This window comes from Malania oleifera, chromosome 2 (genome assembly GCF_029873635.1).
Source record: "Malania oleifera isolate guangnan ecotype guangnan chromosome 2, ASM2987363v1, whole genome shotgun sequence".
Lineage (NCBI taxonomy): Eukaryota > Viridiplantae > Streptophyta > Magnoliopsida > Santalales > Ximeniaceae > Malania > Malania oleifera.
In genome coordinates, this window is record NC_080418.1 from 118,812,896 (window position 1) to 118,839,246 (window position 26,351).

At 39.3% G+C, this 26,351-nt stretch overlaps 3 protein-coding genes across 3 annotated transcripts in view; 2 read left to right on the forward strand and 1 right to left on the reverse strand.

Moving 5' to 3' along the window:
- The window catches only part of LOC131149809 (vesicle-associated membrane protein 714), a 32,415-nt gene extending 29,261 nt beyond the window's left edge, over positions 1-3,154 (forward strand). The window contains exon 4 of the mRNA XM_058100570.1: positions 2,750-3,154. Coding sequence (XP_057956553.1) covers positions 2,750-2,840 — 91 coding nt within the window. The 3' untranslated portion in view covers positions 2,841-3,154. The remainder of the gene's footprint in view (positions 1-2,749) is intronic.
- A 1,201-nt stretch (positions 3,155-4,355) lies between these two features.
- LOC131149811 (capsanthin/capsorubin synthase, chromoplastic-like) lies at positions 4,356-8,870 on the forward strand. Its single transcript, XM_058100572.1, has one exon. It carries the CDS (start codon positions 4,356-4,358, stop codon positions 5,841-5,843), a length of 1,488 nt encoding a protein of 495 aa, XP_057956555.1. The 3' UTR covers positions 5,844-8,870.
- Positions 6,161-8,841, reverse strand: LOC131149810 (proline-rich extensin-like protein EPR1). Its single transcript, XM_058100571.1, has one exon. The coding sequence runs from the start codon at positions 8,839-8,841 to the stop codon at positions 6,367-6,369; it is 2,475 nt and encodes an 824-aa protein (XP_057956554.1). The 3' UTR covers positions 6,161-6,366.
- Positions 8,871-26,351: the final 17,481 nt, after the last annotated feature.

Sequence of the window (26,351 nt, forward strand, 5' to 3'; positions counted from 1 at the left end):
ATTGGGTCAGGGTGAGCAAACACGTCTAGCCACGGTGGTGGTAGACAAAGAAGTAGGCCAAGAGCTGGAGCCTACGACCATCCAAGCGGTGTTGGATGAGGATAAGGAGGTGTTGCCGGATAAGCTGCCTCAAAATTTGCCTTCACGACGGACTGTGGAGCAAGAGATCAAGTTGTTATCAGGAGTGAAACCACCTGCTAAAGGGCCATGTTGGATTGCGCCCCGAGAGATAGTAGAGTTGGGGAAGCAACTTGATGAAGTGGAAGCGGGATGTGTTCGCCCTTCCAAAACACCGTTGGGAGCATCGGTGTCGTTTCATAGGAAACATGAAGAGCATCTACGGAAGGTGTTCGACAGGCTGAAGGGAAACAGTCTGGATGTGAAGAAGGAGAATTTCTCTTTCGCTCGGTGGAGCAACAAATTCCTTGGTCAAGTCGTTGAACAAGGTCGTATCCGGAGGGGTATGGAGAAAGTAAGGATGATTCAAGAACGGAAGATCCCCACAACAGTGAAGGAGTTGCGTTCCTTTCTTGGCCTTACTAGATGCTGCAGGAAGTTCGTTAAGGGGTATTCGCGGAGAATGACTCCAATGACAGGACTACTGGGGAGGTATTATTGGCCGCACACGCGGGATGATGTGGTTAATTATACCAAAACTTGTCTCACTTGCCAACAAGACAAGGGGGAGCGGAAGAAGTATGGTACTTTCATGGCCGCACCAAAGTACTGTTTGGCAGAGGGGACGACACAATTGTTCCTTGTGACTGTTGTGAAACATTGGGGTTTTCCCCAAGTTATTATTTGTGACCAAGATTTAATGTTCACTGACAACTTCTTAACAGAGTTTTTCAGGATATTCAGGTCACATCTTGACATCTCTTCGAGTTATCATCAACAGATAGACGGACAGATGAAGAGATTCAGAGAGCTACTAGATGAGTACTTGTGCCATTTTGTCAACGACAACCAGAAGAATGGCGTGCAACTACTTCATGTGGCTCCGTTCTGTGGCAACGCCCAAAGGCGCTCAACAACCAACAAGAGCCCTTTTGTGCTTGTTATAGACCAGCTGCCGCTGTTACCTCACACAGTGGGCGAGCCGTACAGACGAAGGAGTCCTAAGGCGTACATCTTCACCAGTGAAGGGAGAAAGAATGTAGAGTTTGCCCAAGCCTATCTAGAGAAAGCTTCTGAGCAGATGAAGAAGTGGGCAGATCAGCATACAAAACCGCAATTTCATGTCAAGTGTCTCAAGCCATTCAACGCCAACACCAATGACCTGAGCAGAAGTCAGTCAAACAGCGCAGAGTTGAAGACAATGCAACCTGACAGACATGTTGTTGAAGAGATCCTTGCAGACCGAAAGTTCCTATCCTCAAGGAAGAAGCGGCAGAAGTTCCTAGTGAAGTGGAAGTGCCTTGATGATAAAGAAATCAGCTGGATTTCTGCGGAAGATTTGAAGCCATTCGTGGACAAATTTGAAGTGTACCTATCGCCAAAAGTCTACGAGGACGTCGACCGCATAAGTGGGGGAGAATGTCACGGGCTAAGCTTGTTCAGGGCATTATGCTTGCCTATGACCGCTTATCTCGTGTGTTTGGGATGGGTTTCCATCATGTAAATACTAGTGTAGGGTTATTTTCTAGTATTTCTTTCATTGTAAGCCAAATAGGGCAGTATGACTCCTCGGTCACTTTGATGTTTTCTAGTGCTAGAGTGAGAATGGCCTAGAAAGCTCTTTAGGGGAGGGTGAGTGTTCATCAATCATTGTAAAACTCACTAGCAATTGTCAACGTGCTTAGCCTACTTGCCTCCCTCGCTAAGTACAACATGTCAACGGAGGATTTGTTAATGAATTACGTTTGCTTCAATATTTACTGCTTGGTTGCCACGGCTTTCATGAATTGATAATTATTTCCGCTGCTATCTGATTGAATGTTAATGAAAGTGCTTCGTGGATGAATGTTGGTAAACAAAAGGCTGGCTAGTTAAGCAAGAGTGCTTTAGCTAGCGCCGCACGGCCCTTCACAACGGTGTGAAAAAGGCGGACCGTGACAACTGGCAATGTTCTGTTTACCCTGTGTTCCTCAGTGCAGGTAGATGATCTTGTTTTTTCTTCTCCGCTATTAGATTGTAGTAGATGATTACAAGTGGAAACATCGCACTGGCTGGACCATATGGCGTTAAGACTTGATATCATATATGTTCTAGTGGAACATATTGAAATTTAAGATCCTAGTTCACATGCTGAAAATATTACCCATTATCTAATTCAATCTAGGCAATTAATATAAGTATGTATCATTAAATAAGTTTTGGTTTTTCTGAAAACTAAGAAAAGTGCTTATCCAATTGTGTGTCTGTGTTATGCGAGTGAAGTGAAAATCAACATAAACACTTCATTTGCATGCAAAAAAGTACTATTACTATAAATATCCAGTAACTTAATGATACAACAATTATCTAGACAATTCATCTATATATATATGCACATCTTTGGCTAAACTGCTGGTTGATAACCATAAATGTGTGTTAAAAACTGAACATTCTGTTGTCTCTTTGTTTTGATTTTTTTTTTTGAGTGTTGAGTTATTTTGTGATAACTATTGTTCTTGTTTAATTTGTTTTTTTCTGAAAGCATCGACACCATTTCCTGCATCTAGGGACTTGAATTTTTAGCAATACATGCAACATGCATCCAGTTGTCTTTTTTCACAGAAACATTTTTTGCCCTTTTTTTCCATGGCAGGGCTTTGCTGACTTGCTTGATTGTTTTGCTGCTATACATTATTATTGCTGTCTGTTGTGGAGGCATTACTCTTCCGTCCTGCAGATCTTAACTTGCTGTTGTGCTAGTAGCCCAAAGTTCGTAAGGTATGCAATATATGGCTTTTGAAAAGATGCATATCTGTTTGTTGGAGAAGAAGCCTATTCGTCTCACCATTCAGATTTTTGGAATTATAATATCCAAGGTTCAAGAAATATCCCAGCCAATTCCATTACCGATAGTTTTCAAAACCTGTGTGGTTATCAAAAGATGCTTAATGTATTTGTACTATGTTATTGCAGATACTATCTTTCTCTGTAAATTCGCGGATATTGTATTTAATAATTTTTTCATTTATGGTCAAAGCTCTGATTATGCTTTAATCAACTGCTTAGCATCATCTGCTTCTATGATTGATATGATTAGCTGGCCCTGTTTTAGTTGGTAAATAACAATTTTGATGAACTGCATCTTTGCATGGCTTCATCTGTCTCACAGTTAGTGTTGGAACTGCGTTGCCCATACTAATGTGTTAGCATAATTCTGGGCTGTTGAAATTTTTGTGATAAGCCACCTTGGTTTTCAAGGAGAAAAGAGAAGAAATGAGGTCTCTCTCTCTCTCTCTCTCAACGTCTCTTATTTGGTTCACGTATGAAAGAAAAGTGGAAGGCAATAGGGAAAAAGTTTTAAAAGTGCCACTTTCTATTTTTCGAAATGGAGAGAACTGTGCAAAAAGATTAAAGGCGGGCTTTGTAAAACAGTTTTCAATCGTCCAATTAATTAGAAAAATATCATTATTTATTTTTAATTTCTCAATTTTTTATAGGAAGGCCAATTTGTTTTTATGTTTTGGGTTATTTTCTAGATAGAAAACAACGTGGCATTTCTATAATTTGAAAAAAATTTGGAAAGAAAAATGATTTTTTACAATTAAAAATAATCTTGTAGGGGGCTTTTCTGCAAATGGCAGTTGATTTTAATTTTCCGTCCACTCTTTATTATATCAAACAAGGTGGAAAGAAGTTGAATTCTTTTCTTCTTCCCTTCTCATCTCAGCTATAAATTTTGGGCAAATTGGCCATGACGAATGACTCTTTCACATTTCTGATTCTATATGGTGCCATTCTTCCTTCCATTCTGTTGTGTTAGGAGAAAGGAAAGAGAACAGGCCCAAACTCCCATTGAAGGGATTAGAGGGAGGCAATAGGCAGATGATGCCTGCGCCCGACTGCCACTGCCACCGCCACTGCCACTGCCACTGCCACTGCCACCGCCCCAATACAATGAACGAATAGCAGCACTAAAGATTGAGCACTACACGTGCACTTGGGCCCTACATGCCCTTGATCAGTGCCTACATGATTGATCTTAGTGCCACACTCAGGTGAAGATTCAGGTTTGTCTGTATGGTCAGAAGTCACTCTCGTTTCTCCCCATTTTAAAATGTTGGGAAAAGCATTATCCTCGGTGGAACCTCGGTATGTGTCCATGCCTAGCAGTCTACACTCAACGCCTGTGATTCCATCTAATAATACCAGAATTTTATTCTCTCCATCGACCACCCTTTCCTTGTCTCAACACTCTTTTAATGGGTTCTTCTCTCCACCCAATCCCTCTCCCTCCGGTGGCGACTTCTATTGGCTATTTCCCATCTATCTCCCCTGCATCATTCTTCAAGAAAATCCATCACACCCCGTCAACAAATGTTCATTGCAGAGTTGGGAGTAGCAATCTGGGTGGTTTTCTTGATCTGCAAACCGAATCGAAACCCGAGTTCTTGGATATTGATCTCTCATGCCTTGACCAGGCTGATCGGTGCCAATTCGATGTGATTGTGATTGGTGCTGGCCCGGCTGGTCTCCGACTTGCAGAGCTTGTATCTAGCCATGGAGTTCGAGCATGCTGCATTGATCCTTCTCCTCGTGCTATGTGGCTCAACAACTATGGTGTTTGGGTTGATGAATTTGAGAGCTTAAGGCTTCAGGATTGCTTGGACAAGACGTGGCCTATGACCTGTGTTTTTATCAATGATCACAAGACCAAGTACCTAGATCGTGCCTACGGTCGGGTTGGTAGGAAAGAATTGAAGACTAAATTACTGCAAGGTTGCATCGCCAATGGAGTTAAGTTCCATAAGGCCAAGGTTTGGGAAGTGAAGCATCGGGAATTTGTGTCTTTAGTTAAATGTGATGATGGGAAGGAGCTGAAAGGAAGCTTAATCGTAGATGCTAGTGGCTTTGCAAGCACTTTTATTGAGTACAACAAGCCAAGAAACCATGGCTATCAGATCGCTCATGGGATTTTAGTTGAAGTAGATAATCACCCCTTTGATTTGGATAAAATGGTTCTCATGGACTGGAGAGATTCTCATTTGGGTAATGAACCTTATTTGCGCACTGATAATTCGAGATTCCCAACCTTTCTATATGCAATGCCATTCAATTCAAACTTAATATTCCTAGAAGAGACCTCTCTAGTTAGCCGGCCTGTGTTATCTTATATGGAGGTGAAGGGAAGGATGATAGCGAGGCTGAGGCACCTTGGTATTAAAGTGAAGAGGGTCTTAGAGGATGAGAAGTGTCTGATTCCCATGGGAGGGCCTTTGCCTCAAATTCCTCAGGAGGTGGTGGGAATTGGTGGGACAGCTGGACTGGTTCATCCCTCAACTGGATACATGGTGGCTCGAACCCTGGCTCTCGCGCCAGTCCTTGCGGATGCCATTGCAGAGTGCCTTGGTTCAACTCGGATGATTAGAGGGAATCCACTTTATCACAAAGTGTGGAGTGGCTTATGGCCTATAGAGAGGAAATATACTAGGGAATTCTATACTTTCGGAATGGAAACTCTGTTGAAGCTTGATTTGAATGGGACAAGAAGGTTCTTTGATGCTTTCTTTGATTTGGATCCTTACTACTGGCAAGGGTTTCTCTCCTCGAGATTGTCCCTTGCAGAACTTGCTTTCCTGAGCTTATCTCTGTTTGGACGTGCCTCAAACATGTCCAGGTTTGATATTGTTACGAAATGTCCTATTCCATTGGTTAAAATGATGGGTAATCTAGCACTTGACTCCTTCTGACCTATGGAAGGTCGCAACAACTTTCATCATGTTGTAGATTCAACAAAATGAGTCATATATTATACTTGGGAAAAAATTACTGGTATATAAATGTGTGTGTGTGTGTGTATATTGGAATTTCTATTTTGAGAAAGAATACACTGCATCTAACCAAACGGCAAGGGGAGCTTTTGGTAGATGCAGCTGATCATTAACTGCATTGGGCTATCAACAGAGGATGGTTTCAAAAAAAAATAGAAAGCAACTCATAACAAAATTATCCCAGCTCATTTTTCAAAACTATCATTAAGCATGATTTGAAATTGGACAGTTTTCAATTTCCATGATGAACCCTCCAAAGAGAACTTTTATTGCATTCTTAAAACAGAAATTACAAGAACTTGAGAGTGAAATAGAGAAACAGAGAGCGAGCATAATTGGTAATGACATCTTATCAACGATCTCTAGCACAAGCACATTACAGCAAGCTATTGATAGTCAAACTACTAAACTAGAATGCAGATTTGAGCCATTAATGGTGCATCTATCCTCGTGGAGGGAATCCATAGGCTGGGGGTGGACTTGTTGGGGGCATGTAGACTGGTGGAGGGGAGGCAGGAGGCTGGTAAATGGGTGGAGGTCTTGAAACAGGGGGTGGAGACTTTGGTGGCCGATAGACTGGTGGAGGTTTGTGTGATGGTGGAGGTAAGGAAGGAGGCTGGTACGTTGGTGGAGATTTTGGTGGTAAATAAGATGGAGTGGGTGCTGGAGGTACTATTGGAGGGCTATAGGTGGGAGTTGGGGGAGGAACATAACTTGGCGGAGATGGTATTGACACTGGTGGTGGTTGATAACTTGGTGTTGGATGGGGTTTCTGAACTGGTGGTGGGGTTGGGGGCTTATATACTGGAGGTAGGGTGACTGGAGGCCTATATGTTGGCGGAGTTGGGGGTTTATGTAGTGGCGGTTGTTTAATGGGAGGCCTATATGTTGGTGGAGTTGGGTGCTTATGCACTGGTGGTGGTTTAATAGGAGGCCTATATGTTGGTGGAGTTGGGGTGGTGGGAGGCTTGTATGTTGGTGGATTTGGGGGCTTATATACTGGAGGTGGGGTGCTGGGAGGCCTGTACGTTGGTGGAGTTGGGGGTTTGTAAACTGGTGGTGGTTTAATGGGAGGCTTATATGTTGGTGGAGTTGGGGGTTTATGCACTGGAGGTGGTTTGATGGGAGGCCTATATGTCGGTGGAGTCGGGGGCTTATATACAGGGGGTGGGGTGATGGGAGGCCTATATTTCGGTGGAGTTGGGGGTTTATAAATTGGTGGTTTAGTGGGAGGCGTATATGTTGGTGGAGTTGGGGGCTTATGAACTGGTGGTGGTTTAGTGGAAGGAGGCTTATATGTAGGTGGACTTGGGGGCTTATAAACTGGTGGTGGGGTGCTGGGAGGCCTGTACGTTGGTGGAGTTGGGGGTTTGTAAACTGGTGGTGGTTTAATGGGAGGCTTATATGTTGGTGGAGTTGGGGGTTTATGCACTGGAGGTGGTTTGATGGGAGGCCTATATGTTGGTGGAGTCGGGGGCTTATATACAGTGGGTGGGGTGATGGGAGGCCTATATTTTGGTGGAGTTGGGGGTTTATAAATTGGTGGTTTAGTGGGAGGCGTATATGTTGGTGGAGTGGAGGGCTTATGAACTGGTGGTGGTTTAGTGGAAGGAGGCTTATATGTAGGTGGACTCGGGGGCTTATAAACTGGTGGTGGTTTAGTGGAAGGAGGCTTATAGGTCGGTGGAGTTGGGGGCTTATGAACTGGTGGTGGTTTAGCGGAAGGAGGCTTATATGTAGGTGAACATGGGGGCTTATGAACTGGTGGTGGTTTAGTGGAAGGAGGCTTATATGAAGGTGGACTTGGGGGCTTATAAACTGGTGGTGGTTTAGTGGTAGGAGGCTTATATGTCGGTGGAGATGGGGGCTTGTTTATGGGAGGCCTATATGTTGGTGGAGTTGGGGGCTTCTGCACTGGAGGCTTATATACTGGAGGTGGGGTGATGGGAGGGCTGTATTTTGGTGGACTTGGGGGTTTATGCACTGGTGGTGGTTTAATTGGAGGCCTATATGTTGGTGGAGTTGGGGGCTTTTGCACTGGCGGCCTATGTGTTGGTGGAGCTGGGGGTTTGTGCACTGGTGGTTTAGTTGGAGGCTTGTATGTTGGTGGAGTTGGGGGTTTATACACTGGTGGAGGGGGCTTATGTGTTGGTGGTCTATATGTTGGTGGGGATGGTGGTTTTTGTACTGGAGGCTTGTATGTAGGTGGAGTTGGACTTGGGGGTTTATATGTTGGCGGGGATGGTGGTTTTTGTACCGGAGGCTTGTATGTAGGTGGAGTTGGACTTGGGGGTTTATATGTTGGTGGGGATGGTGGTTTTTGTACTGGAGGCTTGTATGTAGGCGGAGTTGGACTTGGGGGTTTATATGTTGGTGGGGAAGGTGGTTTCTGTACTGGAGGCTTGTATGTGGGTGGGGATGGTGGTTTATGTTCTGGAGGTTTATATGTGGGTGGGGTAGGGGGTTTGTACAGTGGCGGTGGGCTAATGGGCGGCCTGTATGTGGGCGGTGGGGGCAGGGGAGGGCTATAAACTGGCGGAGATGGTGACGGCATGGGAGGTGGTTGATAATTCGGTGGCGTTGGAGGCCTCTCAACCGGTGGCTTTCCTATCGGCGGAGGCTTATAAATGGGCACTGGTGGCGGCTTGTGGTGATGGAACGGTGGGTGTGAGGGCGGTTTTTGCTTGGGTGGAGGTGTTGCAACAGGCGGTGCAGGCCCATAGACCGGCTGCACAGGTGGCGGAGGAACTCCATAAGCTGGCAGCGGACTGAAACCGAAGTGATCGATGCCGATTCTGATACGGTTTCCCAGACCTCCATCCGCAGAGCCCGAAACCAACACATTAGACAAAACTAGACAGAAGAAAACCAGCCATGCCTTCCAGCAGCACCCTGCAGCCTTCATACTGGTAAGCATTGCAAATTTTCTGTTTGCATGCTAAGCTTAGATCTGAGTTTGGAAGAGAGATGAATTTAAAGGGGCAGATTTCGCGGCAGCTGAGGTAGGCATTTTGCTGTATGTGTCAAAATCAATGTATAGTTGCATGGTTCTTCCGCACAGGCGTCCTCCTCCTGTTGAATCCATGTGAACGTGTACAAAAGAACACGGGCTTTGATGGTGCAATAATTCCTGCTTTTTTATTTTTCAGTAAATCAACACTTCTCATTTATTTAGTTAGTTTCTCAGAATTGATTTCTTTTGTTGATCTTTGACCACTGAGGTGTTTGGGAGGATAGACCATAGAGTTATAAGAGATGTTCTTTATGGAGGTGAACTTTGAATTTATGATTTTATAGTTTTTCTAAAATATAAGAATTTTTTTTTTTGTTTTCAGTTTTCGTAAATTTTTACGAGAACTTCGCAAACAATAAGATTATATTTTGTTTGCATAATTTCTATTCTTAGGCAATAGAGTTAAGAATAGGAGTAGTCTTAATATAGATTTGTTAGCTTTTCGGGAAAAAAAATTATATTGTTTTAAATTTTTGCATACAAATATTAAAAATTAAATAAATAAGGTTTTATTTTTGTATTTCTTTGAAAAAGTAAAAATAAAAAATATGTATTTTTTCTATAACCAAACTAACCCTTACAAATTTGTGTTATTAATATAATCAAAACATAAAATAAGATAAGAATAAATATTTTTATGATGATATTGAAAAATAGTCATTTTTTATTTAAATTTTTTTTATAGTCATTCTCTTAAAGATGTTTTTTTTTTTTTTTTGCTTTTGTAAATTATAAAATTCTTATACTAATATCATTTTATTCCTATTAACGGATGTTATATCAATCAAAAGGCTCAAAATGTAATTTAAAGAGATATTTTTTTACTTATTGTGTATTGAAAAAATAAAAATGACCCGACATTTTTTATAATTTCTTAAAAATTAAAAAATAAAATAATTTTTTCACAATCAAATATATTTTAATTTTTAAAATTAATAAATTCGAATGCTAGAGAATAAAAAATTATATTTTATTTTTGTCAAATTCAACAAAACTCCAAATTTAGAGCTGGAGAACATAAGATCCAAACGCTGCCTCTCCAAGTATATTATTTTTGGGATTTTTTAATTAGCCCAAGTTGGTTGTGGCAGTGATATGACGGGACACGTTACAGGCTAAGTTGGTGTGGCTGCATGCATGCAACCGTTTGATGTAATAAAGGAGTGGTTATGATGCACGAAACGGGAGTGGAGATGGAGATGGAGACGTGAGATATTTTGCTTGTTTCGTAGCGTACTAGCGTTCAGACCCAAGGCATAAATGGGTCTGGAATGCCTGGTCGGGCTTCTCGGTGATGAGACCCATGGATCTTTTAGTCGGGTCCTTGGATTTTTGAATGGAGTGACTGAGAGGGGGGGAGGGAGGAGGACAAAAGTATACGGTTAGAAACGAATCAAGCTGCTTTTAAGCGAATTGAGAGCTCCAATCGATAAGGGTTCGTTTGAATTCTTTTATTATCTAAAGAGAAAGTCTCAAGCCTAATTTTTAAACTTGATTTATGAACGAGTTGAGCATGAGTACAGTCAGGCTTAAGTTGTTTCAGCTCGTGAGCGACTTGAAAACTAACTTGAACGGGCTAGTTTATTAGACTCCTTAAGGAGCTCGATAATGAGTTCGTTAAGTTGATTCGATCGCAAGAGTTCAATATTGACCCAACTCTGTAAGAAGAAAGGCACAAATCTGAATCCAAATAAAATAAATGGATGAAATTGTTATTATTAGGTCATTTATAAAATTTTAGCTCGAGCTCGAGCGTGAACCTGAGTCTACAAAATGAGTCAAGCTTGAGTATAAGTTGGAGCCGAGCTCAAGCTTGACTTTCTAAGCTCAAATCGAGCCGAGCCTGAGCTTGTAGCCCTACACAAGTATATAACAATTGATTATTTGCTACGAGACTTTTGACTAAGGGAAAAAAATTTTATTGTATTTTTTAGTTAAAACAGGTAAATAATATAAAATTTTGCAATTGAAAAGTGAAATATAAATTGTTGGTGCAGATATTGATTTAGAGATACAAATTATCATTCCTCCAAACTGAATGCTCTACTTCCAAGGTTGAACAAGAAGGTTGACAAAATGAATAAACATGTTAGATTGTTAATGTTGTATTTATGTGTGGCTCTTATACTTGGTAGGAATCACAAACAAAGGAAGGAAAAAATGAGATAGAGGTCTTCTTGTGCTGGCATTAGGAAACTTGTCGACGAATGCCCTGTGCTTGTTGACGAGTAGATACCGAGAGTCAGAAAATCTTAAAATTAAAGACTCGTTGATGAGAGGATAGACTCGTTGACAAGTGGGTCTCTTTGACTCGTCGACGAATCCCTTGTTCTTGTCGATGAGTGCGCATGGACTGCGAGAAGAAATTCAAATTTTGAATTTGAACATTGGGGTGGTTGGGTAATTGGAGGGAAATCTCCAAAGGAAACTCTATTTATCCCTATCTAAGGGTATTATGAGACATGAGAGATATTTTTGTGAAGTGTATTGTATATTCTCAAATTTCTTAGTGAAATTTTTGTGTCGATTGCTTCCGTGGATGTAGGCTATGCCGAACCACATACATCTTGTTGTTATGCTTGTTATTTCATGTTTTCTAGTTGAGTTTGATTTGCTTGTTGCGTTTTTATTCCGCTGCATATCCTATATTTGATCCATTATTGCAATAAATTGGTATAAGAGAGATTGTTGATATGGCTTCGGGATCATCTTCTGCAAGATTTGACTTCGTCAAATTTGATGGAACTGAGAACTTTGGTTTTTGATAGAGGAGAGTGAAGGATATACTTGTGCAACAAGGAATGACTATGGCTTTACTTGACGTTCAACCAATTGGAATGGATGAAGCAACATAGGGAGAATTAGAAGCAAAGGCCATTTCTATAATACGCTTGTGTTTGACCGATGAAGTTCTCTATTATGTGATGGAGGAGGATTCTCTAGCGGCTATGTGACGAAAGTTAGAAAACCAGTATATGCCTAAATCATTGTCAAATAAATTTTTTCTTAAACAAAGGTTGTATTAGCTTAAGATGGTTGAGGGTTTGGATTTGAATCAACTTATCAACACTTTCAATCAAATTGTGAGTGATTTGGCACGTGTTGATGTAAAGTTTGGGGAGGAAGACAAAACATTGATGCTATTTAATTCCCTACTTGCATCTCAAACTTATGAGAATTTGGTTACAACTCTTTCATGCGGTAAGGATAGCCTGAATTTGGAAGAGGTGACAAGTGCATTGCTTGGTTTTCATAAAAAAGGAAAAATGATTAGTAATGAAGCTTCACATGGTGAAAGACTTTGTGGTGAAAAGTAATCAAGAACATGGGAGACGTATGTAACGACTTGAAATTTCATACCATTTTTTTTTTATAAAATATAAATAGACTGATAATCATTTACTCTAATATCCTTGTAAAGACTACTGGACAACACCTATGCAGCGGAAAACGTAAAATTCTATAATCACTCACACAATACCAGAATTCAATATCTCCCCAAAATATACATACATATTTAGACACCATCCCAGCATCTTTACCCAAAAACTCTTGAATGCTACTCAAGAATACAACTCCCTAATAACACTTACCCTACAAACATGGTAGTGTAGACGACCTCTCTACCTATGAGCCTGATCTGCTCATCTAGTTGGATCACCTGAAAAATATTTGATCACTGGGATGAGACAATTCTCAGTAAGAAGAAATATGCTATTACTAGTGTGCGACAACTGAGTTTACATAAATAATTTGCTGACAAATAACTGAATTGAGATGCTATGTAAAATATAATACTATGTAACACACACCTATGTGACTTAAAATACATCTGTAATATCTGAGTTTTTTATTTAATCATACTGCTAGTATTATAATATTTCTACTGTTATTATGTAAATATATATATATATATATATATATATATATATATATATATATACATAAATAGTTGTGAAAACCACTATAAAAATCTATATGTCATGATATAACCCCTCATGACAGGGTTGTGCGGCCCATAGGCGGGACTTAACAATGGTTAGCCTACTAGGTAAGTCAATTGAAACTCTACCATCATCAGTTCGGCCTCCTCAACCCAGAATACTGAGGAGCTTGCAATCCCTCCGGGCATGGTAACTGATCTCTACCTTGTCAGACCGGCCTCCTCAACCCAGAATACTAGGGAGCCTACAATCCCTCCATAGGTACGGTTGACGGAAATCCACACATTATCTAAGATATGTGGTTGCACTCTGATATGAATTAGTTACGATATCGTGTTCTGCTGACTGAATTTGACTGAACTGAATCATTAGGGTTTGATACTATATATAATACTAATATATATAATTATCTTACTATTTCATTACAATTCCAAAATAATCATAACCTTGTAAATATGATATGAAATAACTGTAATACCTGACTAAAATAACTTTAATATCTAACTGAAATATCTGTAATATTTGACTAAATAATTTGAGTGTTATGGTTTTGAAATTCTAGAAATCATGGTATTTTATAAATACTTGTCCGTAAAATATCTGTTTGTAAATTATCTGACTGTAAAATATCTGTCTGTATAATATCCATTTGTATATGCACTGTAATTTATAATTCTGTAAAATATGATAAAACATATTTCTGTACAAGAATATTGTAAATCATGGTATTCTGAAAACTGTATAAACTCTATACTAAACAAATACTACTCATGCCACACAATTAATAAAACTTATGTTCTGAAATCCAATAAGCTATATAATTACTACTCTATACCCTGTTAAAGAAATACTATACTTTACTGATAGAATTCTAGAATTTCCTAGCATAGCATACTTCCCTTACCTGACTAATTGAACTCGCCTACTGATTCTAACTCACGCCCACGATGTTCATAACTTCATAATCCTGAAATTATACACATGCATATATTTCCTTATCAATTAATTGAATTCCTAGAATAATTTTCATACTCATATTTCCTAAATTATAAACTATTCATCATCTTACCTGAATTCCTAGGAACACCCACTAGGTTCCCTAACCTACCTGCAGTAAAAGCCCCAACACCCTGAATTCACAACACCTATATAAATAATTTCAAACACCATTATTACAACATCTACTACTAAATCTGGGTTCAAAAAACTTACAAACCAAATAACCCTTAAATAATCTACTTACCCTGATTTTGGGATGGTTTCCAAACTTCTCAAATCGAAATTCTGCTCCGACTAGGTTGTAGAGAATCTCCCAAGATTAACGTGGTAGCTTTTGATTGTCGAACCGGGGAAGAAATGGGCCGAAAATCTAGAGAGAAGTCAGAGCAGTCGTATGTAGAGAGAGAAAATGAAGGAAAAATTATTCTCTCGCTGAAATCTCGATTTTTGCATATTTATAAACGATTTGACATGTGGCTTCGTCGACGAGATATGTGACCTCGTCAATGAGGCGAAGAAGGCAGTTCGTCGACAAAGGTAAAGAACTTGTCGATGACCCAATGGGTTTGAAATACACCCTCTTGGTATCTCCTCGTCGATGAACATTGAGACTCATCAACGAATTCTACAGGGAGTTCGTCGATGAAGCCAGGGCATTCGTTAACGAACCCTATTTTGACCTCTTTTAAATTTTTCCTTCTCCTCTTTATTTAATTACTATTTTTTTCAGTTCTTTATATTCTCCCTTCCTTATAAGATTTCGTCCTCGAAATTTGCTATGTGTGTTGTACACCATCCTTTGAAGAAAAATAACTACTTATTTTATTACTTACTCTCACTTATGGCGGAGGAATACCATAGTTACATTCAGGCTTCTGGGAGATTACAAATATATACATAAAAGAAAACGTTCCCAAAACTAAAAACACTATCTATCCTATAATCTAACATACAACTCATACTTTAACTACTTTGCACCGAAATAAACATTACTGATATTATCTAATATATTATTTCTAACTACTACCAATCCCACCAAACAGGTGCGGGTATTTCTGTTGTATTTCTTTCTCAAACTCCTTTGAGGTCTCATCTACCGCATGATTCCTTCACATGACTTTTACTAATGGAGTTCTTTTAGTACGCAACTCTTGTTGTTTTCTGTCTAAAATTTGCACTGGTGTTTCCTCATATACTAACGTGTCTCTGAGCGCTATCTCCTTGTAGCTGATTATGTGGGAGGGATCTGGTACGTATTTCCTTAACATAGAAACATGAAATACGTCGTGTACTCTGAATAGAGGTGGTGGTAAAGCTAGCTTGTAAGCGACTAGACCCACTCTCTCAAGTATCTCGAATGGGCCAATAAACCTAGGGCTTAGCTTACCCTTCTTCCGAAATCTCATAGCCCCTCTCAGCGGTGCGACTTTAAAAAACACTTGATCTTCCACATCAAATTTCAATTCCCAGCGGCGAGTATCTACATAGCTTTTCTGCCGACTCTAAGTTGCACTAATTCTATCTCTAATTAGTCAGAATTTATCGTACGCCTACTGCACTAATTCCGGTCCCATAACTTGCCTCTCACCCACTTCATTCCAGTAGAATGGAGAACAATACCTCCTACCATACAACGCCTCGTAAGGTGCCATGCCGATGCTGGCCTGATAGCTATTATTATACTTGAACTCAACCAATGACATATACTAGGTCCAGCTATCCCCAAAATTCAGCACACAAGCTCGCAGCATATCCTCAAGTATTTGAATCATATTCTCTATCTACCCATCTATCAAAGGATGAAAAGTTATGCTGAATGATAACTGAGATCCCAAAGCCTCCTGCAAGCTCCTCTAAAACCGTGATGTGAAATGTGGGTCACGGTCTGAGACTATAGATACTGGCACTTCATGAGGTTGAACTATCTCCTGAATGTAGATCTTGGATAGTCTGTTCATAGGGTAACTAACTTTAATAGGTAGAAAGTGGGTTGTCTTTGTCAGCCGATCTATAATCACCCAGATAGCGTTCTGACCATGTAGTGCTAGTGGTAACCCTGTGACAAAATCCATGGATATATGGTCCCACTTCCACTCAAGGATGTGGAGTGGCTGCAACTGTCCTGTTGGCCTCTGGTGCTTAGCCTTTACCTGCGGGTACATCAAACACTGCTACATGAATTAAGCTATCTTTTTCTTCATATCACTCCAACAAAAAGACTCTCGAAGATCTCGATACATTTTAGTACTGTTAGGATGAACTGTGTACAGGAATCTATGGGCTTCCTCCAAGATAGCCTTCATAATCTTAGCATCAGCAGGAACGCATAATCTGATACGGAATCGTAGGGTTCCATCATATGATATACTGAACTCTTCTCTCTAACCTTCCTGCACCCTCTCTATCAATTCTATCAACTCTGTGTCATTTCTTTAAGCAGCTTTTATTCTCTCCTGTAACGCAGGTTGCATCACCAGGTTGGTAATGAATGCCTAGTGACGCCCTTCTACCAGCTCCACACCTAACCTCTCCAGATCCATCTGTATCAGATGCTGAATCTCGACTGCTGACAACACTGTTCTACTGTTTTTCGGCTCAGTGCATCAGCCACCATATTTGCTTTTCCTGAGTGGTAACTAATAGTGCACTCATAATCCTTAATGAGCTCTAACCATCTCCTTTACCTCATATTCAAATCATTCTGAGTAAAGAAATTCTTTAAACTTTTATGATTAGTGAAGATCAAGCATTTCCCACCATAAAGATAGTGCCTCTAAATCTTCAGAGCATACACCATTGCCGCTAACTCTAGATCGTGCATAGGGTAGTTCTTTTCATACTCCTCAAGCTATTGAGATGCATAGGTAACAATTCTTCCATTTTGTATTAACACACATCTGAGTCCTTTCAAAGATGCATCACTGTATATAACAAATCCATTCTCCCCTGATGGAATAGATAATACTGGTGCAGTGACCAACCACCACTTTAACTCCTAGAAGCTCTGCTCATAATCATCAATCCATTCAAATTTTACATTTTTTCTCGTAAGTTGTGTCAGTGGACCCGATAATATGGAAAAATCATCCACAAAACGTCGGTAATACCCTCCTAGACCCAGAAAGCTCATGACCTCCTAAACATTCACTGGTCTCACCCAACTCACTACTACCTCTATTTTACTTAAATAAACTGCTATGCCATCCCCAGAGATCACATGCCCAAGGAAAGTGACCTGTCTCAGCCAAAACTCACATTTCTTGAATTTAGCGTATAACTGCTTCTCCCTTAACACTTGTAAAACCAGCCTCAGATGATCCTCATGTTACTTAAAACTCTTCGAATAAACCAGTATATCATCAATAAATACTACAACAAACTGGTCCAAATATTGAAGGAACACCTGATTCATTAAATCCATAAATATTGTCGATACATTAGTTAATTCAAACGATATTACTAAGAACTCGTAGTGCCCATACCTAGTTCAGAAAGCTGTCTTAGAAATGTCTTATGCTCTAACTTTTACCTGGTGGTATCCCGAACGTAGGTTAATCTTGGAGTAAACTCGGGTCCCCTAGAGCTGATCAAATAAATCGTCAATTCTGGGAAGAAGATATTTATTCTAGACTGTCAATTTGTTTATTTTTCTATAATCTATGCACATCCTTATGGTTCCATATTTCTTTTTCACGAACAGGATTGGTGCTCCCCAAGGCGACACGCTAGGCTTGATAAATCCTTTATCCAGCAACTCCTGTAATTGGTCTTTCAATTCTTTAAGTTCAGCTGGAGCCATTCTGTACGACGCTTTAGATATTGGTGCCGACCCTAGTAGAAGATCCATACTAAATTCAATCTCTCGATCTAGTGGTAAGTTAGGTAATTCTTCTAAAAATACATTTGAAAGTTCTCTAATTACTGGAATATCAGCTATTTCAGTTCTTCTCTCGGCAACTCTTTAATGTAAGCAAAATACCCTTGGAAACCACCATGAAGTAGTCTCCTCGCCTAAATAGCTGACACCAATTATGGGGAGGCATGCACATGTGAACCCATATATTTGAATTCTTGCTCACCTAGGGGTTTGAAAATCACTTCTTTTCGATGACAATCTATGCTGGCATGATTAGTTGTCAGCCAATCCATACCCAATATCACATCAAACCCCTACATATCTAATACCACAAGATCAGGTGGTAGGAATTTCTCCTGAATGCCTATTGAAAAATTTTTAAGTAGCCTCCTACATCTCATTACTGATCCAGTTGGCGTGGCTACTAACAATTCAACATCTAACTGCTGTGTCTCAATCCCAAATAACTTAGCATACCCCGATGATATGAAAGAATGAGTGGCATTTGTATCAAACAAAATAACAACTTTATAAGGTAAAGCAGTAAGAATACCTGTCACGATGTCTCTAGCAGCCTTAGCATCTCCCGGTGTTAATATATAGACTCTCGCCGGTGTTGTGTTCCTTTGCTGGCTTCCACGGGGCGCCTAATAACCACCCCGAAATGGTCTATGAATTGGTGCCTGGGCTGGTGGTCCCTAACATGACTAAGACCTATGACTGGTCACCCACAATACTAACAGACATTCTCTCCCATCCTACACTCTCTTGGATACCTCCGACCACATTTGGGACAAATGGGGTAAGCCGGCTCACCCTAAAACCTTCGACATCCTATTATCTGTCTCTGGCCTCCCTTGAGTCGATCTCCTCTCCATGAGCCCTGACTGGAACCCACCTGAAAACTCAGAGGCATGGGCCTCTTCCTTTAGATCGGTACTCCCACATTTGTTTGCTTGCTCTCCTTTACTACGGTGGCTCTGTCAACCAACTCAGAGAAGTCCTGTATCTTTAAAACCGCCACCTACTTATATATGTCTCGTCTCAAGCTCCTCTCAAAATTCCTAGCCTTCTTAACTTCATTTGGCACTATATATGGAGCAAATCACGACAACTCAATGAATTTTGCCGCATACTGCTGAACTGTCAATGGTCCCTGGGTCAAACTCAGAAATTCTTGTACTTTAGCCTCTCTGATTGTGGCAGGAAAGTATCTGTCAAAGAATATGTCTTTGAATTGAGCCTAGGTCATAGGCACTGGTATGGGTTTCTGCTCCTCCAGTAATCTAGTAGTCGTCCACTATCTCTCGACCTCCCCTGCCAACTTATACGTGGCATAAAGAACCCTCTGCTCATCGGTGCAGTGGAGCACCATTAGTATTTTCTCTATCTCCTACATCTAGTTCTTAGCAATTGTAGGATCAGATGCCCCTGAAAATGCTGGAGGGTTCATTTTCATGAACTTCTCTATCGTACACCTCTGCACTATATATGGACATCCCTGCTCCCTTGAGTTCTGTGCAATCTTAGCCATGACCTGCTAAGCTACACTACGTAATAAGGCATGTGAGTCCCCGCCTCTTGCACTAGAAGGACCTGCTCCATCATCACCACTAGCGTGAGCGCTACTTCCTCCAGGGTCCATCCTACAACAACACCAAATTATTCTGAGAATCCAAACCTCATAGTGCTATTCTATCTAAAATAACACATACCTCTTATCACTAATTGAAGGTAAAATCCTACCATATGGAAATAGAAATTGACGATAGTTTATTATGGTTTTCCTGAAATCATCACCCTAGGAAAAACACAAAAACCACCCTGAAATTCCTGCTTGCAGACTGCAGAACAGAACACTAAATCCTCATCCTAGTTTCCCAACATCAACTCACTGATATTCTGTTCTATCTTTCTCCAAAATTCCATTCCTATATTTTGGTATTGTTTTTCGTTGTACTTTAGAGTCTGCAGAACCTAACAACCTAGGCTTTGATACCAAAATGTGAGTGATTTGGCACATGTTGATGTAAAGTTCAGGGAGGAAGACAAAGCATTGATGCTATTTAATTCCCTACTTACATCTCAAACTTATGAGAATTTGGTTACAACTCTTACATGGGGTAAGGATAGCTTGAATTTGGAAGAGGTGACAAGTGCATTGCTTGGTTTTCATAAAAAAAGAAAAATGATTAGCAATGAAGCTTCACATGGTGAAGGACTTGTGGTGAAAAGTAATCAAGAACATGGGAGACGTATGTAATGACCTAAAATTTCATACCATTTTTTTTTTTTATAAAATATAAATAGACTGATAATCATTTACTCTGATACCCCTGTAAAGACAACTGGAAAACACCTATGGAGCGAAAAAAGTAAAACTTTACAATCACATACACAATACCAGAATTTAGTATCTCCCCAAAATATACATACATATTTACACATCATCCTAGCATCTTTTCCTAAAAACTCCTGAATGCTACTCAAGAATACAACTCCCTAATAAAACTTACCCTACAGATAGGGTAGTGTAGATGACCTCTCTACCTGTGAGCTTGATCTACTCATCTAGCTGGATCACATGAAAAATTTTTGATCACTGGGTTGAGACAACTCTTAATAAGAAGAAATATACTATTACTAGTGTGTGCCAACTGATTTTACATAAGTAATTTATTGACAAATGACTGAATTGAGATGCTATGTAAAATATAATATTGTGTAGCACACACCTATGTGACTTAAAATACATCTGTAATATTTGAGTTTTTTATTTAATCATATTGCTAGTATTATAATATTTCTGCTGTTATTCTGTAAATCTGTATATATATATATATATATATATATATATATGTACATAAATAGCTGTAAAAACTACCCTGGAAATCTATATGTCATGATTTAACCCTTTATGACAGGGTTGTGCGGCCCGTAGGTGGGACTTAATATTGGTTGGTCTACTGGGTAAGTCAACTAAAACTCTACCATGATTAGTCTGGCCTCCTCAACCTATAATACTGGGGAGCTTGCAATCCCTCCAGGCACAGTAACTGATCCTTACCTCGTCAAACCGGCCTCCTTAACCCAGAATACTGGGGAGCCTGCAATCCCTTCGTTGGAACGGTTGACAAAAATCCACACATTATCTAAGATATGTGGTTGCACTGTGATCTGAATTAGCTACGGTATCGTGTTCTACTGACTAAATCTGACCGAACTGAATCATTAGGGTCCGATACTATATATAATACTAATATATATAATTTTCTTGTTGTTTCATCACGATTCAAAAATAACCATAACACTATAGATCTGATCTGAAATAACTGTAATACCTAACTAAAATAACTGTAATATTTGACTGAAATATCTGTAATATCTGACTGAATAATTTGAGTGTTATGGTTTTGAAATTCTGAAAATCATGGTATTCTGTGAATACTTGTTTGTAAAATATCTGTCTGTAAAATATTTGACTATTAAATATCTGTCTGTATATACACTATAATTTATAATTCTGTAAAATATGGTAAAACATATTTCTGTGCAAAAATGCTATAAGTCATGGTATTCTGAAAACTGTATAAACTATGTACTAAACAAATACTACTCATGCCACACAATTAATAAAACTCATGTTCTGAAATCCAATAAGCTATATAATTACTACTCTATACCCAATAAATGAAATACTATACTTTTTTGATAGAATTCCTGAATTTCCTAGCATAGCATATTTCCCTTACCTGACTAATTGAACTCGCCTATTGATTCTAACTCATGCCCACGATGTTCATAACTCTATAATCCTGAAATTATACACATCCATATATTTCCCTATCAATTAACTGAATTCCCAGAATAATTTTCATACTCATATTTCCTAAATTTTAAACTATTCATCATCTTACCTGAATTCCTGGGAACACCCACTAAGTTCTCTAACCTGCCTGCAGTAAAAGCCCCAACACCTTGAATTCCAAACACGCACATAAATCATCCCAAACATCACTATTACAACATCTACTACTAAATCTGGGTTCAGAAAACCTACAAACCAAATAACCCTTAAATAGTTTACTTACCCTAATTTTGGGATGGTTCCCAAACTTCTCAAATTAAAATTCTGCTCCGGCTAGGTTATAGAAAATCTCCCAAAATCAACGTGGTAGCTTCTGATTATCGAACCAGGGAAGAAATGGGCCGAAAATCTAGAGAGAAGTCAGAGCAGTCGTACGTAGAGAGAGAAAATGAAGGAAAAATTTATTCTCTCGCTGAAATCTCAATTTTTGCATATTTATAAACGACTTGACACGTGGCTTTGTCGATGAGACACGTGGCCTCGTCAACGAGGCAAAGAAGGCAATTCATCGACGAAGGTAAAAAACTCATCGGCGAACCAATGGGTTTGAAATACATCCTCTCAGTATCTCCTTGTCGACAAACACTGAGACTCATCGATGAATCCTACAAGAAGTTCGTAGACGAAACCGGGGCATTTGTTGACGAACTTTGTTTTGACGTCTTTTAAATTTTTCCTTCTCATCTTTATTCAATTTCTATTATTTTTCGTTTCTTTACAACGTAAGTTCCAAAGCAAATCTCGATTACAGTACAAGAAGTAGAAGAAGGAAGTGAAATGTTTTAAGTGCGGTAAAATTGGGTACATAAGATCAGAATGTTTGCAGTGGAAGAAAGGGAATTCTGAAAATCATTAGGGTCCGTCAGAATCTGCAAATGTAGTGGAAGAAGATTCAAAGTGCAGTTATGGGGATATGTTATGTATTTCATTAGGTTCGGAGTGCCTTACGGATGATTCTTGGATCCTAGATACCGGATGCTCTTATCACATGACAGCAAATAGAAAATGGTTTGACACCTACAAGTCAGTCAATATTGGTTGTGTTTTGATGGGAAATAATTTTTCATGCAAAATACTTGGTATTGGGAATGTCAAAATCAAAACGCATGATAGTGTTGTAAGAACTATATATGATGTAAGGCATGATGAGGATCTGGGAAAGAATGTTATTTCATTGGGTATTTTAGTATGTAATGGATTTTGTTACAAGTCTGAAAAAGGAGAAATGAAAGTGTGTGAAGGCAACTCGATAGTGATGAAAGGAGAAAAGATAGCAAGAAATATCTATGTATTGCAAGGTGTTACCATTGTAGGTGGAGCTACAACTGTTGAATCTAAATCAGATACTTTGTGGCATATGCATTTGAAGCATATGGGTGACTACATATATTCAAATGTTTGGAGACCGACGATGATAGCATCAAAGGATAGACATATGTTTTTCGTGAGTGTAACACGGAAAGCCTGATGTTGAGGTGTTGTGGTTGAGGTGTAGTACCAGATCAGGAGAGAAATCCTCAATTTAACCATTGGGACTGAGTATGTTGCTTAGTTCAAGAAGTTTTGTGAGCAGGGCAGATTATATGTAGAGCTTGTAAGGTACTTCTTGGTGAAGTCAGTGAGTATGACGCGTTTCTCGTGTAACCAATCGCCAAAGGTATCACTAGATGAAAAAGTTGTAAGTGAATTGTGGACAAGTTTTGCGGTAGACTACTCGATTGTGAGTGGATGCCCACTAGTGCACTATTTTAGTAATGGAGGATCTAGGCTTGGTGTTATGTCCATATAATACATCTTTCTGGGTTATATGAAAGGTGGGTGCAAGCTGGATGATCCTATGGCAAATAAAGGGGTGATCGAGGACATAACTTTTGGTGATAAAGTCATAGGGCAACGTACTTAGGTAAAGGAAGAGAAACTAATGCCAGCAAATTGCGGCAACAACAATTATGTTATTCAGGTAGAGTTAAAGACTCAGGGCAAAAAATGCGGAAAGTTCTATCTCAAGTCAACAGTATCACAATATGAATGGGCATGTGATGTAGGTGGAGCAATAGACTCAAGGCAACAATGACATTGGTCGTATTGCAAGGAGTTTCAGTTTAGAAAATCAGCAGGATCACGGTGGGCCCATGTGTACTATCAGACCACCATTCAGGTATAAATTGGTGAGGCTTCTAGTTGGGAAGAGGGTAATAGTGATGTATGAAGTGAAGTATGTGTTGTATGTGAATAGCATGTTATTGGCTAGAAATGCTTTAATTGAGGCTAATCAGTTGGGAACTTTGTTGAAAGTTTTTGACATGCATATGTTGGGTACGACCAAGATGGGTCTTAGTTTGTTGATTCGCGTGGACAGAGCTACAGGGAGATTGGTGATATCTCAGGGTGAGTTTGTGGACGGAACTGCAGGGAGACTTTGTTTGCCGTCTTAGGGAGGTTCTGTGGAGAATCGTTGTGAAATTTCTACTATTCGGTACCCAAGGACGAACTGTGATGTCCAGGATATGTCAAAAGTCCTCCATGATTGTGTAATGGAGTGTTTTAGTAGGCAACAGAGTGGACTGTCAATTGTTAGTTTTGTTGAAGACTATTTAGGGGGCTTTGGTGATATAAGACTTGCAGCAGCTTTTGTGTTTACTATTGTGGGAATGTCTAATTGGAAGTTTTGGGCGAAGTCTTCGAGTGTTGAATCTACAACTGTATCAGGGTTGATGGTAGAAGTTGAAGTTGTCATCGGGAAGTTCAAGCAGCATTGCTTGGACTTGGTGTATGTCTCCAAGTACTAGAAGGGAGACAGTCCCAACCGAGCATTTCAAGCTCAAGGTGAAGCAATCAGTCATGTTTTTGGGATCTCCTAAGGGATGTATAATCGCCAAGGTGGAGATTGTTGTATTGTGTTTGACTCTTATACTTGGTGGGAATCACAAACAAAAGAAGGAAAACATAAGATAGAGGTCTTCTTGTGCTGTGCTTGTCGACAAGTAGATATCGAGAGCCAGAAAATCTCAAGCTTAAAGACCGTTGACGAGAGAATAGACTCGTCAACGAATCCCCTGTTCTCGTCAATGAGTGTGTCTGGGTTGCGAGAAGAAATTCAAATTTTGAAGTTGAATGTTTGGGGGGGGGGGGGGGGGGCGGGGGTTGGGTAATTGGAGGGAAATCTCTGAAGGAAAGTCTATTTATCCCTATCTGAGGGTATTGTGAGACATGAAAGAGATTTTTATGAAGTGTATTGTGTATTCTTAAATTTCTTAGTGAAATTTTTGTGCCAATTGCTTCCATGGATATAGGCTTTGCCGAACCACGTACATCTTGTTGTTGTTCTTATTATTTCATGTTTTCTGGTTAAGTTTGATTTGCTTGTTGCATTTTTATTCCTCTGTGCATCCTATATTTGATCCATTATTACAATAGTTAAAGGTGGGACTAAAATGAATTAGGTTTAGATTGATTGGGTAAATAAAATATAAACCCAAACTTGCCTAATTAATCAACATGTTATAAATGAGTACTCGTTGATAAATAAATACTAAATTTTTTTAAAATTTTTTAATATTCTAACAAATATAAGTTAAAATTTTAGAAAGCCACTATTTATTATTTTTATTTTTAATATATCAACAAATGTTAATTACAAATTTAAAAAAGGCACCTATTTTGACTATTTATTATTTTGATCTCTAATATTTTACCAAATATAAACTAAAATTTAAAAATAGGCTATTGTAGGGAATGGATTATGATTTATGGATGTGGTTCCTATTCAGGAATTGTAATGACCTGCCTATTTTACCATAATATTTTTTTCCCTCCTTAATAATATCTATATAATAATCTTGACAAATCATAGTTTACCTGGACCCATGGAAACCAGGAATATACCTGAAATACAACACGGATACCTAAGCAGTAAGAAAACATAAAATCATATACATATCAAATCATCTAACCAACATAATACCAGAGTTTTACTAAAACTGTAATATACATATACACATCCCAAAAGACCAAAAAGTGCCCTAGGGTCATAGTCCAAAAATCCATTAGACCTTAGCATAATTACTTACCCTTCTGACAGGGTAGAATAGTCAACCTCTAATGTTGTGGGGCTTTATCCGCTTTTCTATTTGGGGGCACCTGAAATGTTTATTTAGTTGGGGTGAGACACCTCTCAATAAGGGAAATAAACTAACATCAATGTGTGGCAATATAAGTGTTTTCGTGTTATACATGTATCAGTACATAAAACATATTTGGAGAAACTATATGTATCATAACTGGATAAAACATAATTTATCATAATGTGGTATAACATACTGGGTTTCTAAGCATAAAATCATCATATATAACTGTACATGAAATAATACCCGAGATGGATAGCTGACTGGTGTCATGTCTTACCCCCACATGACTAGGTTGTGCGGCCTGAATGCGGGACCTAACAATGGTTGGCTGACCACGCTAGATCAACATAAGTCTGTAAGTACGATGGGTTTGCCCCTCCTGATCTGAAATGCCAGAGGGATGCATGCACTACCATAAAGCCACATAGACTGCCAATCTCCCATTGTCCCTTACGACATGTGGTAGCACTAATATATACATGATCGTGATTATATAGCTACGATACCATGCTTCGTGAAAGCCTAAACCAAGCCATTTGGGTTTTGATAACATAGAGTATATTCCCAAATATTGATACATGACTATTTTATAATAATATCTATAATGATAATATTTTCAT